Below are 18,211 nucleotides of genomic sequence, written 5' to 3'. Positions count from 1 at the left end.
CATTTTACTGTCTCCTGGGTTAGTTCAGTCAGTTAATTTTGGCAGTCATTGCCTCCCATAGCCTCAGCTCATAACGTCAGTCATTGCCTCCCATACATCAGCTCATAACGTCAGTCATTGCCTCCCATAGCCTCAGCTCATAACGTCAGTCATTGCCTCCCATAGCCTCAGCTCATAGCCTCAGTCATTACCTCCCATAACCTCAGCTCATAGCGTCAGTCATTGTCTTCCGTAGCCTCAGCTCATAACGTGTCATTGCCTCCCATAGCCTCAGCTCATAATGTCAGTCATTGCCTCCCATAGCCTCCGCTCATAACGTCAGTCATTGCCTCCCATAGCCTCAGCTCATAACGTCAGTCATTGCCTCCCATAGCCTCAGCTCATAACGTCAGTCATTGCCTCCCATAGCCTCAGCTCATAGCCTCAGTCATTATCTCCCATAGCCTCAGCTCATAACGTCAGTCATTGCCTCCCATAGCCTCAGCTCATAACGTCAGTCATTGCCTCCCATACATCAGCTCATAACGTCAGTCATTGCCTCCCATAGCCTCAGCTCATAACGTCAGTCATTGCCTCCCATAGCCTCAGCTCATAGCCTCAGTCATTATCTCCCATAGCCTCAGCTCATAACGTCAGTCATTGCCTCCCATAGCCTCAGCTCATAGCCTCAGTCATTATCTCCCATAGCCTCAGCTCATAACGTCAGTCATTGCCTCCCATAGCCTCAGCTCATAACATCAGTCATTGCCTCCCATAGCCTCAGCTCATAACGTCAGTCATTGCCTCCCATAGCCTCTGCTTACTGAAACCTTCCTGTCCGTCATGTTTGTGGGTTCTCACCCGCTAGTTTCCCCGGGAAATGTAACATGAAAGCCACTTTATTTTGTCATTGTACAGCTTACAACGAATGTGTTCTCTGCGTTTAGCCCATCCTATGGTATAGGAGCAGTGGGCACCTGCAGCACCCGGGGACCAACTCCAGCCCCTCTTTCCACTGCCTTGCTCAGGGGCACAGACAGGAGTACTAACCCTAACGTGCATGTCTTTTTGGTCAAGATGTGCTAATAAGCATATTGGTTATCCAGTCACCTCACTGCAAGAGGATCCTGGGTTCGAACCCTAGGGTTTGTCCAAACTTGGGGGTCATCCCTGGTCGTCCTCTGTGTGGAGTTTGCATGTTCTCCCCGTGTCTGCGGTGGGTTTTCTCCGGGTGCTCCGGTTTCCCCCACCATCAAAAAAGACATGCATGTTAGGGTTAGTACTCCTGTCTGTGCCCCTGCATGGCAAGACCAACTGGAGTTGGTCCCCGGGCGCTGCACAGCGGCTGCCCACTGCTGCTAGCTACACAGCTAGCATGGGTTACATGCAGAGCAGAATTTCCCCACGGGGATCAATAAAGTATCTCATATCGCTCTCTTAAACATCAATGGTCGTATTTTCAAAAGAGGATTTTAATTTCACAGCACTTGTACTTCCCAAAAAAAAAACATCTTTTTTGGGGGGGGGGGCATACCCTACAGTCCTCCAGAGTTCAGCGAGACTGGTTTAACTGAGAAAATGGTGGCAATTATCATGCCGCTAAAAGTGCTCAAAGCCTAACAGGCCATGTAGTTCTGTGGTTTAAAATCTTTTTTTTTTAAAAAGACATCAAGGATGTGCTATCTTAATGACCAGTGTTATTCTATGTTAAGTACAGTGAGAGAGCCATGAAACCGGAGTCAAATTCCATGTATGTGCAAACCTACATGGCCAGTAAACATGATTCTGGTGACTATCTTTTGGCCTCGAGCTGCATATGGTCACCAAGGCTAGCCATTCAGCCTGACAGGTATTCAAAACACGCACCTTGCACCAGGGCTCATCAAACAGAGAGACTCACTGCTAGTCAAGTGTTAGTGGTGACTTACTTATTCAGAACAGGCCACGTGGGAGGTCAATGCACTAATTGAGGGAAGGAGAGTCAGAGCATTTGACACAGGTTTGACTTGGACCATCCTTACTGTCTTATACATTTTGCAATATACAGGCTATCCTTACTGTATTATACATTTTGCAATATACAGGCTATCCTTACTGTATTATATATTTTGTAATAAACACGTCATCCTTACTGCATTATATACTTTGCAATATACAGGCTATCCTTACTGTACTATATATTTTGCGATATGCAAGCTATCCTTACTGCATTTTAGATTTTGCAAAATGCAGGCAATCCTTACTGTATTATATATGTTGCAATATACAGGCTATCCTTACTGTATTATCTAATTTGCAATATACAGGCCTTCCTTACTGCATTATATATTTTGCAAAATACAGGCTATCCTTACTGCTTTATGTATTTTACAATATACAGGCTATCCTTACTGTACTATAGATTTTGCATTATAGAAGCCTTCAAAAAGTGCAACTATCAAAGCGTAGAACAGAACTTTTAAAAGCGTCAGCTCGGGTCATGCCATAGTTTGCATTTTGTAAAATCGTATTGCTGTAAATAGGCAAGGACAAGTGGAGCATCGTGCAGCATTGACATGCTGCTTATTGGCAGAGGTGGCAAAACCTTGTCTAGAAAGTAAGTCCTGTGTGTTCATTTGATCCACCCATGTAGTAAATCAGCTGATGTCATTAGTTGCCCCTACCTCGCTGAAGAGGGGTGTTGATTAGTACGGCGCAAACACATGGTTAGGAGTTTCTGGACAGTTTGCCACCTCTGCTTATTATTGGTTTTATCGAAGGGTCCTCTTGGGCCTTTGCATGCATAAAACATTGAAAATGAATCTGTGTTCAATTAGTTTTGTTAAGTGGCAGCCAAGGAAGCAGGAAATCTGAGCTTATATCCATCACTCTTGTGAGCCCTTGCTTTTTAGAAAGGCGAGCGTGAATTTGGGTTTTGGCTCCCTCTGTTGAAATACTTTGGCAGATTGTTGATGTTGTTTACATAGTTACTCTCTTCAACTGAAGGAAAACGCCTCACTTTTCCACTGTGAAATTTATTTTCTGTAATTTGTACAACAGGTCTGTGGTATTTTCCAATTTGAAGCTACCTTTGTGAAGAGTAACATGCAAACAATTGTCACTTGTGCTCCATCGCTGGTGCATCCTTGAATATGCAAATCACTAACTCTGTTACAGTTGCTCATTTTAATGGTTTACTCTTGGGTAGGATTTTTTTTTTTGCAAGAAAACGATATGAGGCAGAAAGAATGGATGGGCTTTGACTTGGCCAATCAAATCAGCTCCTCTCATACTCCTAAAATGTGCAACAAAGAAGAATATTGTCATTTTCCTGATGGATGAAGAGTTAAGCCTATAGAACAACTACACATTCCTCCTTTATCTATAATTATTCATTCCTATAGATTGGGACAAAAAATATATGCTATTTGAAGCAGCATGCAAGAAGATCATTATTCAGCAGGCTGGCTGACATGACTTACAAATTTACATCAGTCTCTTCTAATGTTGTGCACAAACTTATAGGGACTGACAGTGGATGAAATAGTTGAGCCTAGAACCTGACATGGAATAGTCCTCCCTCTCATTCACACATAGGTATTCTGTCTTGCTCCTACTGACTTTCATTCTTCTTCTCTCCAGTGCATACCTCCACCTCTCCAGGCTCTCCTCCACCTGCTCCCTACTCTTGCTACAGATCACAGTGTTATCCGCAAACATCATAGTCCACAGAGACTCCTGCCTGATCTCGTCCATCAACCTGTCCATCACCACTGCAAACAAGAAAGGGCTCAGAGCCGATCCTTGATGTAATCCCATCTGTCATTCCAACCGCACACCTCACCACTGTCAGACCTCCCTCATACATATCCTGCACCACTCCTACATACTTCTCTGCCACTCCTGACTTCCTCATACAATACCACACCTCCTCTCTCGGCACCCTGTCGTATGCTCTCTCTAAATCTACAAAGACACAATGCAACTCCTTCTGGCCTTCTCTATACTTCTGCATTAACATTCTCAAAGCAAACATCACATCTGTGCTGCTCTTTCCTCCCATGAAACCATACTGCTGCTCACTGATCATCACCTCTCCTCCTAACCTAGCTTCCACTACTCTTTCCCATAACGTCATGCCGTGGCTGATTAACTTTATACCTTAACCACACATCCTTCATGAGAGGAGTAACAGAGTAAGCCCAGTCTAGCCATCAGAAGTCTCAAGCTGAGGAAGTGTGTGAGCAGACAAAATGCCCTGTTACAATAATTGGTGTACTCTGCAGAAAGAGCCACACGGGCTTACCTGTCGGTCCAGTTTCTGCTGCCGCAGGTTGCTGCCCTCATCATCTAAAGTGCTGCAAAGAGAAAGAAACAGAGGTAAGAAGGACATGAATACCTGAAATAAGGCTTTTTATCCATCTTTGACTCACACACACACACTGCTCCCTGTGAATCTTGTGAAGCACCGGGGGGACGGCGTCATCTCTGAGGAGGTAGGCCTGGTATAATGACTGTTGGGATATGCTACCCAATATAAACGAGGAGAAACAGAGCAAGAACTGAAAAGAGTGCTGCTATTGAGAGGGCCGCCATTCTCCATGTTTTACTGTCCACGCCTACAGTACGTTATTCCACAGAGCACAACATGTTGCACGCACATAAAACAACTCATGCTGAATAGCTCATACACGCTTACGGTTAAAAAGCACACGCCATTTCAGGCCGGACACAAACGACAAATGGGAGCCCACATAGTCTACAGTTTTCATTACAAGACAAGCGCATCAAATACAAGTTTTACAACTTGAGCCAAACAAAGAGATGGGAGTTCATCCTCCTTTGCAAAGCAATGTTAGATGTTTATTTTCTATCGTGACCCCTCAGGAGCCTCTCGCACTTATCATTCGAAAAAGAAGTTAACCAGGACAACAAAAACAAACACAAGACATCAAACCAGAGACAGCTCTGCTGCTAGGTGTCCGTCTAACAAGCCAACAGCAACGCTGTGAAAACTGTCTACCCAAGGCTGCGGTTAGCCACGTGGGCCGGCTGCGGTTAGCCACGTGGGCCAGCTGCGGTTAGCCAGGCTGCGGTTAGCCACGTGGGCCAGCTGCGGTTAGCCACACGGGCCAGCTGCGGTTAGCCAGGTGGGCCAGCTGCGGTTAGCCACACGGGCCAGCTGCGGTTAGCCACACGGGCAAGCTGCGGTTAGCCACACGGGCCGGCTGCGGTTAGCCACTTGGGCCGGCTGCGGTTAGCCACGTGGGCCAGCTGTGGTTAGCCACGTGGGCCAACTGCGGTTAGCCAGGCTGTGGTTAGCCACATGGGCCAGCTGCGGTTAGCCACGTGGGCCAGCTGCGGTTAGCCACGTGGGCCAGCTGCGGTTAGCCACGTGGGCCAGCTGTGGTTAGTCACATGGGCCAAACCAACTGCCACAATTGTTGTTCCGCCGTCCCGGCACGGACACATTTCTTTATTTGTCATTTCACTTCATTTCACACTTGTGTGTGTGTGGTGGTGGTGGGGGGTCTTCACAAGAAGAAAAAAAACACGGGCATCAGCCACATAGCATGTCTTCTGCATCTCTCCATACTACAATAAATAATAATAATAACACAAAACCTCACATGAGACTCTCTACAAAACCTCGCGTCACCTATGACGACACGCCATTAATTAAAACCCTACCACGCTGCCTATTAACCCACGGGACCAGCGGAGCTAGCACGAGGCTAATTAACTCAGCCAAACACACATGAGTAATGAATAATCAACATTACAAATTATTCACACAACGGAGGACAGACCAGTACCTCTGCTAGCACCTCACACTACTGGGTGCATCGCCACGACGCAACTCTAAACAAACGAAAAGCTAATGGAGGGAGCGTCCGAGAGCTCGCTGAAGCTAGGCTCAGAGGCGTCCCACCAGAACAGCGCCCCCTGCCGGGAACAACACGCATGCACTTAAACCCGCTAGGGCGGAACCTGTTTACGTTTTTGGGGAAGTGCACAACAATTAAAAAAGATTTCAGGGGAAATAAAGAAATAGAGTAAGATGAGACGTTTGGCTTGGCTACACTAGCAGTTAGCCCGCCCGCTTCCGCGTCCTGTCAGACCGCCCTCGGCGTCTCCTCCCCGGGCGCAGCTCCGGGCAGGGGCCGGGGTGGTCCCCGGGCCCACCGGTGTTAACGGAGCTGCCGGTCTGCATGGGCTAGCAGTTAGCTTAGCCCGCCCCGCTCCCCCAGCCGATCCAGCACCAGCTCCCCCAGCCATCAAACGAAGACAAAACCCAGACGCAGACGTGGACAAAGACACTGCATGGACGGTGCTGGGTGAGGCCTCCCCAAACGCGACTTCGCGCCGCCATCTTCCCACACCGGAAGCGGAAGTACATTTATTGTGCACCAAGTGACGCCCGTCCTGTGTTTATTTGTTTTCCCTTTATTGACCAACTGACAACAAGTTGTACCCATGTCACATTTATACAACATGAATGACCACAGTACACGCAAACATGCCAGGGGGGTGGGCCACAGAAAAAATAGAAATAATAAAAAGGAAAAGAAAATAAAAACAGTTAAGACACAACCGCTAAGCTCACAACCCATTTACATACACATTTCACACTGAACACGTGCCATTACAGTTTTTCGGGACTTTTTATTGGCACTAGAATTAATACTTTTTATGTACTGTTCAAAACCTTTATAAAAAAAAACAATGTGAACGACTAATAAAACACGTTAGTCCCTAGGTAGCGGGTCTGACCCTTTAGCCGAGCGGTTAGTGACGTCGCCTCGTGGTGCAGTACACCCCGTATCGAATCCCGCACCGGGTAACAAAGTAACCGCTTACAACAATAAAAATGGTTCTTCGGTTTGTAAACTTTGCACTTGTGCATTTCGAATTTAGCCAGAATAATCAATAGATTTATGATATATGCCCTTTCCTCAAACTTACTGTCATAGGCAAAGAATCCAAAAATAATAATATACTCATAAAACAGTGCAAAATCCATGTGTAAGGTGTCACTGATACATTGGGAAACACCTTTCCACAGAGTCCGAGAATAATATCGACAATGCCAAAAAAGATGGGGCAGCATTTCTGCATGAGCTGAGTAAAAAGAACAATTTATATTTATATCAGAGCCTTAAATTTGTTGAGAAAATTGACTCGCCCTGTAATGACACATGGCTCAGAGCTGTTAGAGACTTCATACACCTAGTGGACATTCTACAACAAGTCCCTGCTCAGAGATTTGTGATAGGTCCCATCCCCACTTTAGGGAAAGGAATTGAACGTTTAAGCTGCTTGCTTGCGTTAAATACCTGGCTTTCTGCCACACTGCTCAAAAACTGAACTTCATTGACAACGTCAACCTGTTGTTGGAGCAATGGACAGGGTTCATTTAAACAGAGTGGGGTTCACATGCTTACTGCCAACCTGACCCATGACCTCCAGCACTTCACTACTGGTATTTGGAAAAGGTCAGGAAAATTAGAGCAATATTTTCTACCCAGGAAAACAAGGACAACACCATGGATCATTCCCAGCCCCCCTCCCCTCCCCTCTCAGAGCTATCTCACACAAGCTGAGGATGCAGATAAAAGGGATTGACGAGATATTATGTGGCACCATAAGTTCCGGCTTATACAAACAAACCAAGGGCAATCTCCCTGCGGTCAGCATTACAGTGCACACTGACTACTAGAACCTACCCCCCCCCCCTCTTCAGCTCATGTCTCCCTCTGCTTGCTGGGTCTGGACCCACTGCTTCTGATACAGCCCACCCCAGACAGCGGGGAGCAACCCCAAGGTCCGCAATTCCTGTTTTGACCAGCTTCAGGAAGAACAGAGAGTACTCAAAGTGCACATCTACTTTATCTAATCTGACTTGAGTTGTACGCCAGCAGCCACAACCTGTCAAAAAAAAAATAATTGTGCAGATAAAATACTCTTAACACACTAAATTTAGCATTACTAAACATCAGGTCTTTGACGGGGGGAAAAACATTTTTAATCAATGCTTTTATCATCAAGCACAATCTCAGTTTTCTGTTTTAACTGAAACTTGGTTAGACCAAGACAACAGCGCAACCGTTCTTATTGAGTCAGCCCCTGCCAACTTCAGTTTTGTGGGCAAAACCAGACAGCATAAGAAAGGAGGGGGAGTTGCCATAATGTTAAATGATTAGCTCCAATACAAGAAGATCCCTTATGGAAATTTTGCTTCTTTTGAATATGTGGCTCTTCGGTTGAAGTCCTCATCTTGAGTTATATTTCTAAATATCTACTGGCCATCTAAATATAATGCAAATGTTTTTGATGACTTAACTGAACCGCTGTCTATAACCTGTACTGAATTTGACAATGTCGTTGTTGCTGGTGACTTAAACATCCATGCTAACAACCCCCAGGACAGAGGAACTAACGAACTGTCATGTGTTGTTGATGACTATGGACTGACTCAGCATGTGACGGAGCCCACACACAACCAGGGCCACACTCTGGACTTCATTATCTCCACGGATCTGAACATTTCTAAGGTTGTGGTGACTACTGTTGCTCCCTCTGATCATGTCTGTGTTTTCTTTGAGAGTACTATCTCTGTGCACACAAATGCTCAAACAGAGGTAATCACAAAACAGCATATCACTGAAAGCACCAGTGAAACATTCGTTCAGGCTATATCTTCCATACCCACTCTCTCTTAGGTCTCAGTCAGTGAGCTTGTAGATCATTTTAATCCTAAAATTAGAGATGTTATCGATGCCATTGCATCAGCTAAGGTGAAGGGGGTCTCTGGTAAGAAAAGATTTCCATGGAAATGTGCCACGCTGGTCAGAATATGAGTGTCATAAAGCTGAATGCAGGTGGCGAAAAACGAATCTTAATGTTCATTATGACATCTATAAAGCGAGCTTGTGCATTTATAATTTTGAAACTGAGAAATGCAAGAAGGTCCTACTTCCCTGACATCATTGCCAAAAACAATAATAATGTAGGTGCATTGTTTGCTACTGTCGACAGGCTAACAAACCCTCCTGTGGCAGCAGTCTCTGAATTTCTATCTACCAGCGCCTGCAATGAATTTGCCTCCTCCTTCAATCACAAAATTCAGAAAATTGGACAGACAGTCAGTGCCTCTGTACTCGGTACAGGACATGTGTTGTCCCTGTGTCCACCTAAAATCAATTCAAATAGCATGACACAATCTGATCCCATCAACCATAAACAACTTTGAGGACATTATACAACATCTGAAATCCTCCTCCTGCTGTCTTGATATTCTGCCAACAGGCTTTTTCAAAAACATTTCTAATTGCATGGCCTCAAATCTTCTACAAATCGTCAGCCCATCTCTTCTCTCAGGTCTCTTCCCACAGGCCCTGAAAACTGCAATCATCAAGCCACTCTTAAAAAGAAATAATCTAGACATTTCACTAATGAACAATTATAGGCTGGTATCAAACCTCAAGTTTCTAAGTAAAATAATTGAAAAAGCTGTTTTCCAGCAACTCAACAACTTTTTCGGCACTAAACAACAGTTTTGATGTCTTCCAGTCAGGGTTTCGACCACACCACAGCACTGAGACTGCTCTTGTTAAGGACTTTATGACATCCACTTAAACACAGACCGTGGCAGAATCTCAGTTGTCCTGGTATTATTGGATCTCAGTGCTGCATTTGACACAGTCGACTACAACATATTACTAGACCAATTGGAAAACTGGGTGTGACTTCGTGGCACAGCACTGAACTGGTTTGAATCCTACATATAGGACAGGGTCTACTTTGTGTCTATAGGTAATTACCATTCTGACTGTACAAAAATGACCTGTGGGGTTCTCCAAGGCTCCATTTTGGGGCCACTTCTGTTTAAAATCTACACCTACAAGTTTGGTTTATGGAAAACAACAAAATATGTTACCATAATTACACAGGTGACATGCAGATTTACAAAACCACATCACTAGGGGATTGTAATCCCATACAAGCACTGAGTAAGTGTTTTTTACAAATCGACGATTGGATGTCTCAGAAATTTCTTCAATTAAACAAAGATAAAGATAAATGAATAAATAAAATAAACAGATAAAACTGAAGTCATTGTCTTTGGAACCAAGGAAGAATGACTAGACGTCAGCGCTCAGCTAAAATCGGTAATGTTAAAAACCATGAACCCAGCCAGAAATCTTGGTGTAGTCATCGATTTAGACCTGAATTTAGATAGCCACATTAACACAATTATAAAGTCAGCCTACTATCACCTAAAGAATAAATCAAGAATTACAGGATTTATGTCTCAGCAGGATTTGCAAAAACTTGTCCAGGCATTTATCTTCAGTCGTCTCGACTACTGTAACAATGTCTTTACAGGTCTTTCTAAAAAAAATCAATCAAACAGCTGCAGCTGAGTCAGAATGTTGCTCCTTGAGACCTTACTAAGACTCAAAAAATGGATCACATCCTGTGGATCACAGTCCTGAGGTCGTTTAACCGGCTTCTTGTCCGTAAAAGGATTGATTTTAAAGCTCTGCTCTTGGTTTATAAAGCACTGAATAGTTTAGCGCTCAATACATTCCTGATTTTCTGCTACACTATGAACCACCCAGACCTCTCAGATCGTCTCGGACAGGTCTGCTTTTTGTCCCCAAAGTCAAAACTAAATATGAAGAGGCAGCTTTCAGTTTTTAATGCACCACATATCTGAAACAAACTCCCGCAGAGCTGCAGGTCTGCTGCAACTCTCAGTTCTTTTAAATCAAGGCTGAAGACCTTCCTGTTTGCCGCTGCCTTTTATTAAATAAAACTTGAAGCTTTTGGCTATCATCTTACACCGCAGTATAATCTTTACTCTTATTTTTTAATATCTTTTCATTCTCTTATGATGCTTTTATGTTTAATGTAAAGCACTTTGAATTGCCTTGATGCTGAAAATATTTATACAGATAAATTTACCTTGCCTTGCCTTGCCTTATCCCAGGATGGTTGTGACCAGTTGCATTTATAAATAAAGGTGACTTGAAGTACAAGAAACAATGCCAAGGCCTCTATAGTCAAGTCAAGTCAAGTCAATTTTATTTGTATAGCCCAATATCACAAATTACAAATTTGCCTCAGTGGGCTTAACAGCAACACAACATCCTGTCCTTAGACCCTCTCATTGGACAAGGAGCAACTCCCTAAAAAAAAACAACCTTTAACAGGGAGAAAAAACTAGGAAGAAACCTCAGAGGAGGGATCTCTCTCCCAAGATGGACAACGTGCAATGGATGTTGTGTTTACACAATACAACATTGAAAGAGGATAAACAGAATTATAATGGACTTATCAAATGTATGAGGAACATGATGCGCAGGATGCCAAGCAGTGTCCAGACGCCTCGTCAGCAGATACGGCAGAGTTTGTCTGTTTACCGGTGTGGGGAGGCGCGCCAAAGCAAGCCACTGGTCATGTGACCTGGTTTGCAGTCACTTCTCCCGGCTGCAAACCAGTTTTCGCTCCTCACCAGCCCTGCTGGTAGTCCTACCAGCCAGCGTCCCTCTCCCACTCCTGTCGATAACACACACTATATAGGAGACTCCATTACCCGTAATATTAGATTAGCTTCGCCAGCCTTGGTTCACTGTTTACCTGGGCCAGAGTCTCTGACATAGAAGTTAATCTTAGGGTGGTAGCATCATGGAGGGACAAACGGGGAACCCGGGCACACAGCACCACTACTTTAAGCAACATTTTTATTCATGTCAGCACCAATAATGCTCGGATGACACAATCAGAGAGCACAAAAACAAGCCTAGTAAGGACACTTGATTTGGCCAGAAAGATGTCGGCATCGATTGTCTCTGGTCCCTTATCCGTGAGGGGTAATGATGTACAGTAGGCTCACCTCAATGAACCGCTCGCTGGACCATCACTGTAATTAGCACGGATTCAGTTTCGTTGATTAAAGATTCAAGATTCTTTATTTGTTACGTCTCATTATAAAAGTACAAGTAAAATTCTCGAGTTTCGGTTCTTCGACACTGCAGCAACAACAGTAATTAAATAACAACAAAACAGAAGAAAAACAGCAGTAATAATAATAAATAGTGTGTGATGTATGTAAGGTGCTGGGTGTGTGTCTGCCCAGCCTTAATAAATGTACATACACTACCGTTCAAAAGTTTGGGATCACCCAAACAATTTCGTGTTTTCCATGAAAAGTCACACTTATTCCCCACCATATGTTGTGAAATGAATAGAAAATAGAGTCAAGACATTGACAAGGTTAGAAATAATGATTTGTATTTGAAATAAGATTTTTTTTACATCAAACTTTGCTTTCGTCAAAGAATCCTCCATTTGCAGCAATTACAGCATTGCAGACCTTTGGCATTCTAGCTGTTAATTTGTTGAGGTAATCTGGAGAAATTGCACCCCACGCTTCCAGAAGCAGCTCCCACAAGTTGGATTGGTTGGATGGGCACTTCTTTGAGCAGATTGAGTTTCTGGAGCATCACATTTGTGGGGTCAATTAAACGCTCAAAATGGCCAGAAAAAGAGAACTTTCATCTGAAACTCGACAGTCTATTCTTGTTCTTAGAAATGAAGGCTATTCCATGCGAGAAATTGCTAAGAAATTGAAGATTTCCTACACCGGTGTGTACTACTCCCTTCAGAGGACAGCACAAACAGGCTCTAACAGGTACTATTTAATGAAGATGCCAGTTGGGGACCTGTGAGGCGTCTGTTTCTCAAACTAGAGACTCTAATGTACTTATCTTCTTGCTCAGTTGTGCAACGCGGCCTCCCACTTCTTTTTCTACTCTGGTTAGAGCCTGTTTGTGCTGTCCTCTGAAGGGAGTAGTACACACCGGTGTAGGAAATCTTCAATTTCTTAGCAATTTCTCGCATGGAATAGCCTTCATTTCTAAGAACAAGAATAGACTGTCGAGTTTCAGATGAAAGTTCTCTTTTTCTGGCCATTTTGAGCGTTTAATTGACCCCACAAATGTGATGCTCCAGAAACTCAATCTGCTCAAAGAAGTGCCCATCCAACCAATCCAACTTGTGGGAGCTGCTTCTGGAAGCGTGGGGTGCAATTTCTCCAGATTACCTCAACAAATTAACAGCTAGAATGCCAAAGGTCTGCAATGCTGTAATTGCTGCAAATGGAGGATTCTTTGACGAAAGCAAAGTTTGATGTAAAAAAAATCTTATTTCAAATACAAATCATTATTTCTAACCTTGTCAATGTCTTGACTCTATTTTCTATTCATTTCACAACATATGGTGGTGAATAAGTGTGACTTTTCATGGAAAACACAAAATTGTTTGGGTGATCCCAAACTTTTGAACAGTAGTGTATGTGTGTAGTTGTTTGCATATGTGTGTGTGTTTGTGTATGCCAAGCTACTTGTGTGTGTGTGTGTGTGTGTGTGTGTGTGTGTGTGTGTGTGTGTGTGTGGTTTTCAGCATAGTATATGAACGAGTTAACCGGCCTTCTAGGACCGCCCTTACCTGCTGAAAGCAAACGGCGTTCACCCTACTGGGGACGGCTCCGCTCTTTTGTTGAGCAATATAGATAAATGTCTACGTTTAGTTTGACACTAGGAACTTATCATTCAGCAGGTTGCAGGTGATTGGAGAGCCTGCTAGGTTTAAACCTAGTGTGGATATGGAGTCAACTAGTTTAGTTAATGTTTAGTCAGGGAATTTCTCATTGTACAGATTATCAGACTGACAGCTTGGTCATAACATTGAGACCATCTCCCTTCCCTGCTGTATTGCTCCCAAGCTCTACTCTCCTAAACATGTGAATCAAAATAATCTAATCATTCCTACCACTGGTTGTGGTCAAATGTGCCTTAAAGTACCTAATAATCTACAGAACCAAACATCTGATATTATCTAAAATGTGACCACACATCGTTCAAAGCATAGATCTTCAAAATTGTCAACTAATAATACAAGGCGTCTAATTCCTATTAATATTTCATTTAGTGGTAGCTCTAAAGTGCTGCCTACTACTGATCACTTCAACAAGATGCTTAAATTTGGTTTCATATCAGATCACTGTGTACCAAAGCTTTACTAATACTAAAACTAATGCTCATCTGGAAAAACACAGTGTGTCTGCTATAATAATATTACATTGAAATTCTCTGACGTTAAATATGGTGTACCCCAGGGATCGATTCTTGGCCCTCTACTTTTCTCTCATTGTATTTCATCTATTCCATCAAAATTATACGCAGTCATGGAATAAATATCATTTGCTATGCGGATGATACTCACCTGTGTGTGCCTATAAGGGCTGACAGTTGTACTCAAATGACCAATTTAGAGGCCTGCGTGGCTGCTGTGAACAATTGGATGTCACTAAATTTCCTGCTTTTAAATTTGGATAAAATTGAGATGCTAGTCAATGGCCTTGCTAGACACAGACACCAATTTGATCAATTAACAATAGCACTGTGATTTCGCAAAGTGTGGCAGCCAAACATATTGGTGTTACGTTTGATCTTTGATAAGCACATTAAGGAAATCACAGAGACTGTCTTTTTTCCACTCATGTAACATCGTTAAAATTCGGTCTTTCCTGTTCATGGTTGATGCAATGTCTAATGCATGCATTTGTTTCATCAAGACTTCATTACTGTAGTATTCTGTTTTCAGGTCTGCTACAACGAAGTACTAAAGTCTTCAGATGGTTCAAAATGCTGCAGCTAGAATCCTAACTAAAATAAGAAAATTTGATTAGATCAGACTTCAAGGTGCTTCTGCTGACTAATAAAAGTCTTATGGGCTTGCCCCATCTTACCTGTCTGATCCTCTTAAATCAAACATTCCATCTCAGCTCTTCACTCTCAAAATACAGGGCTCCTGTGTGTACCAAAGTTAAAAATAAGTCAGCTGGTGGCAGGGCCTTTTCCTTGTTCTTGTGGAATAACCTGCCTGCTGCCATCAGATGATCAGAGTCTGCTGAGTCCTTTAAATACAAACTTAAAACTCCTCTTTTTGCAGTTAGTTGCCTTTGAATTGAGTGCTTCACCATCTGTACTGTCATGACACATTGGTTTCTGTCTCAGTGAATTTACCAAGCACTGTTCTGCCCACTTCTTTTTTTTTCTTTTTTTTTTGTTGGTATATTAGACATTACTGGACACTTCATTTTGTTTAAACCTGTTTCCAGGACTCCACAGTCTACACCATCTACAGACCAGGACTCCACAGTCTACACCATCTACAGACCAGAACTCCAAAGTCTACACCATCTACAGGCCAGTGGCCACTCTTTCAAGGATGAGGGTGTGCACATTCTTGATAGGGACGGACCAACAATTATGTTATTAAATTGATACATTAATTACTATTAGTATTAATTAATATGTTATGAATTCCTCTGTGTGGAGTTTGCATGTTCTCCCCGTGTCTGTGTGGGTTTCCTCCGGGTGCTCCGGTTTCCTCCCACAATCCAAACACATGTAGGTCAGGTGAATCGGCCGTACTAAATTGTCCCTAGGTGTGAATGTGTGTGTGTGTGAATGTGTGTGTGTCTGCCCTGTGATGGCCTGGCGGCCTGTCCAGGGTGTTTCCCCACCTTCTGCCCAGTGACTGCTGGGATAGGCTCCAGCACCCTGCGACCCTGATGAGTATACGCAGCTTAGGAAATGGATGGCTGGATGACCTGGGCAACCCAGAAGACTACTATGAACCCTAGTCATGAGTCATGGTATGACTAATGTTTTGGCCCTTTGCCACTTGATATGCCCGTGATGTGCAACTTTACCTATCCAGAGGAACACGTGTTCAGAGTTTGTGCTGTCCCTTATTGCAGGATTGTAGAATCTAAGCTGTTCCAAGTTAGTTGCTGCCCAATGACTGCTGGGATAGGCTCCAGCATCCCCATGGCCCTGAGAGCAGGATAAGCGGTTTGGATGATGGATGGACAGAATTAACAACAAAACTGTTTTGAATATGCAGTATAACAGACTTTGTCTCGGCCGTTTAAAGTGCTAATTTGAACTGTGAAAGATCGTGGCTTTATTCTTTTCTTCTCATGGCATCACTGAGTATTATTTAATTCAAGGCTCTCTCTTGAGTGCTCAGCACAATGAGCATTAAGCATGAGTTCAGGCACCTTTATTCCAACGGGCATGGCAGGCACCGTGGCTCTACACGGGCCTTTTGCAGTGAAATCAGATAAACATGATGAAACTCACATTATACTAAATATTTCTCTAACACAACATTGACCTCAGAGAAATGCTGAGGAGTTTTCACTGACAAACAACACTCGTTACCCGATGCTTAATATTCATTAATTACTGAAATGGTCATGTCGGCTGAATAGCAACAATAAGGAGGTTTGAATAAAAGAAACCAAGCACACCCAACTCCCATCCCAGTGGAGGGAAGTGTGTTTCACACCAATGGCTCTGTTAAGATAACTGCTGGTTAGGGATGCAGTAAAACACAGTTTCTTTAAATGATGTTTTCTGATAAACGAAGGGCTGTTGTTTGGTTTATCGGCTGCGTTCTTCACGGGGTTGAGGAGCTCTTTGGGTAATCACGTGTTCTTCTCTATTTCACGAGCTGCCGTGAGACTGGGTAGGAAATCACGCTTGTTTTGGTTAGTGTCAATAGCGGAAGGCTACATTAGCCTACCCATGAGCCTCAGCTAGTTTAAAAGTCGTGCTGAGTGTAACGAAAAATGGAAAATTCGTGTCCATGTACACGAATCAATAGATTAAATGTCGTGACTGTTCACGAACTGCCGTGAGACTGGGTAGCAATATTAGTTATAATAGAGCCACATGATGGCAAATCATTTAAAATGAAAAATGAAAATGCATTTAGATTTAAATAAAAGCCCCATATAGCCCTTTAAAATGTTCATCAATAGACGCAGAAAGAGTACAGTGCAACAAAGGTTTTACTCTGCAACCAGTTTCATTCAGTAAAATTAAATAATTCAAATAAAGCCCAGCGTAAGTATGAAATAATAATTCTGATTCTTTCGTCGTACACGTACTACGATGTTGAGCCACGAACGCTGGTGACACGCTGGTTCCCAACACACTGGAGATGTATCACGATAAATAAAACAAAGCTTTCCACACAAGATTTGATAGCTCAGTTAATTCCAATGTATCACTGTGTCAATCTTTCAGGAGTAACTGTTGCAGGGCTCTCAAGTCTCACGCATTGGGCGTGAGACACGCATTTCCACTCGTCCCCACGCTCACACGCAACACCTTGTATTTCTCACGCAGAGAACCAGGGTAACGCCCACCAAGTTGCGCCGCTATTTTCTACAACAGTGGAACAGGTAGGAATCAGGTGGATTCCCCATAGCGTTGAGAAGGGCCTGCCACACACCAGCCAATCAAATTAAAGAATATAGCTGCCGAACAGCCAATCAAATAATAGCGTTGCTGTATCCGGGTAAGATTTAGATATTCCCGCCACAACAACTTGACAGAAGAGGCCAGCCATCTACTAACTTAGTCACAAATCCGAAGTAGGACGACAGCGACGTGGGAGAAGACCATATCCTATGTGTACAGTAAGGTATCTCGTCATCTGAGATAACTTGTCTCTTTTTACTCTCTGTGAATATTGTGTGCAGGCAGCTGGTTTAACCAGAGTGTGTGAGCTAGCCTAGCTAGCTTAGGGTGACCAAACGGCCTCTTTCCCCCGGACGTGTCCTGGGGGGGGGGGGTTCTGTGGTAGGTTTGCGTGTTGCTGAACTGTTATATATTATATTTTTACCCATCTCAAGCAAGCCTGCACTAACAAATGATGAATTCAGTAAATATTTTTATTTGTATGAATTTATGTGTCATTTATCAGATCAGACCCCCGTCCCCACCCCAACCAAACCCCCACCAAAATCTCACTCTGAACTCAGTTCACAACTTGAGAGCCCTGCTGTTGTTGCTCTCTTTTCATTGTGTCCATGCCAAGTGACAAAACCATCTCGCTCCAGTCCAGCTCCCCATGTCCACTGCTCAGACCTGTGCTGTGGCGCCGGCCCGGGCAGGGGTCACCCTTACTGCTACATGGACATTCTGCTCGGACGACTGCAGCTCGGAAGCACCGCCACAACTAAGGCTATGGCTGAACCTCAGGAAGGCCGGCATCATGAAAACACATTTTACCGCCCACTCCCTGACAAACAAAGCACTCCACGTGCGCAATCAGAGCAATTATGTCCGTGAATAGGCAACACACAGTCAGATAAAGACACAAA

General features: G+C 43.6%; 1 protein-coding gene across 1 annotated transcript in view; it reads right to left on the bottom strand.

Annotated features, from left to right (window-relative positions):
- The window catches only part of tub (TUB bipartite transcription factor), a 118,763-nt gene that overhangs the window by 96,801 nt on the left and 3,751 nt on the right, over window positions 1-18,211 (bottom strand). The window contains exon 2 of the mRNA XM_056279418.1: window positions 4,265-4,316. Coding sequence (XP_056135393.1) covers window positions 4,265-4,316 — 52 coding nt within the window. The remainder of the gene's footprint in view (window positions 1-4,264; window positions 4,317-18,211) is intronic.

The sequence above is a fragment of the Lampris incognitus genome, chromosome 4 (genome assembly GCF_029633865.1).
Source record: "Lampris incognitus isolate fLamInc1 chromosome 4, fLamInc1.hap2, whole genome shotgun sequence".
NCBI lineage: Eukaryota > Metazoa > Chordata > Actinopteri > Lampriformes > Lampridae > Lampris > Lampris incognitus.
Note: the sequence above shows the minus strand (reverse complement) of the source record. Positions and strands in the feature narration are given on the sequence as shown.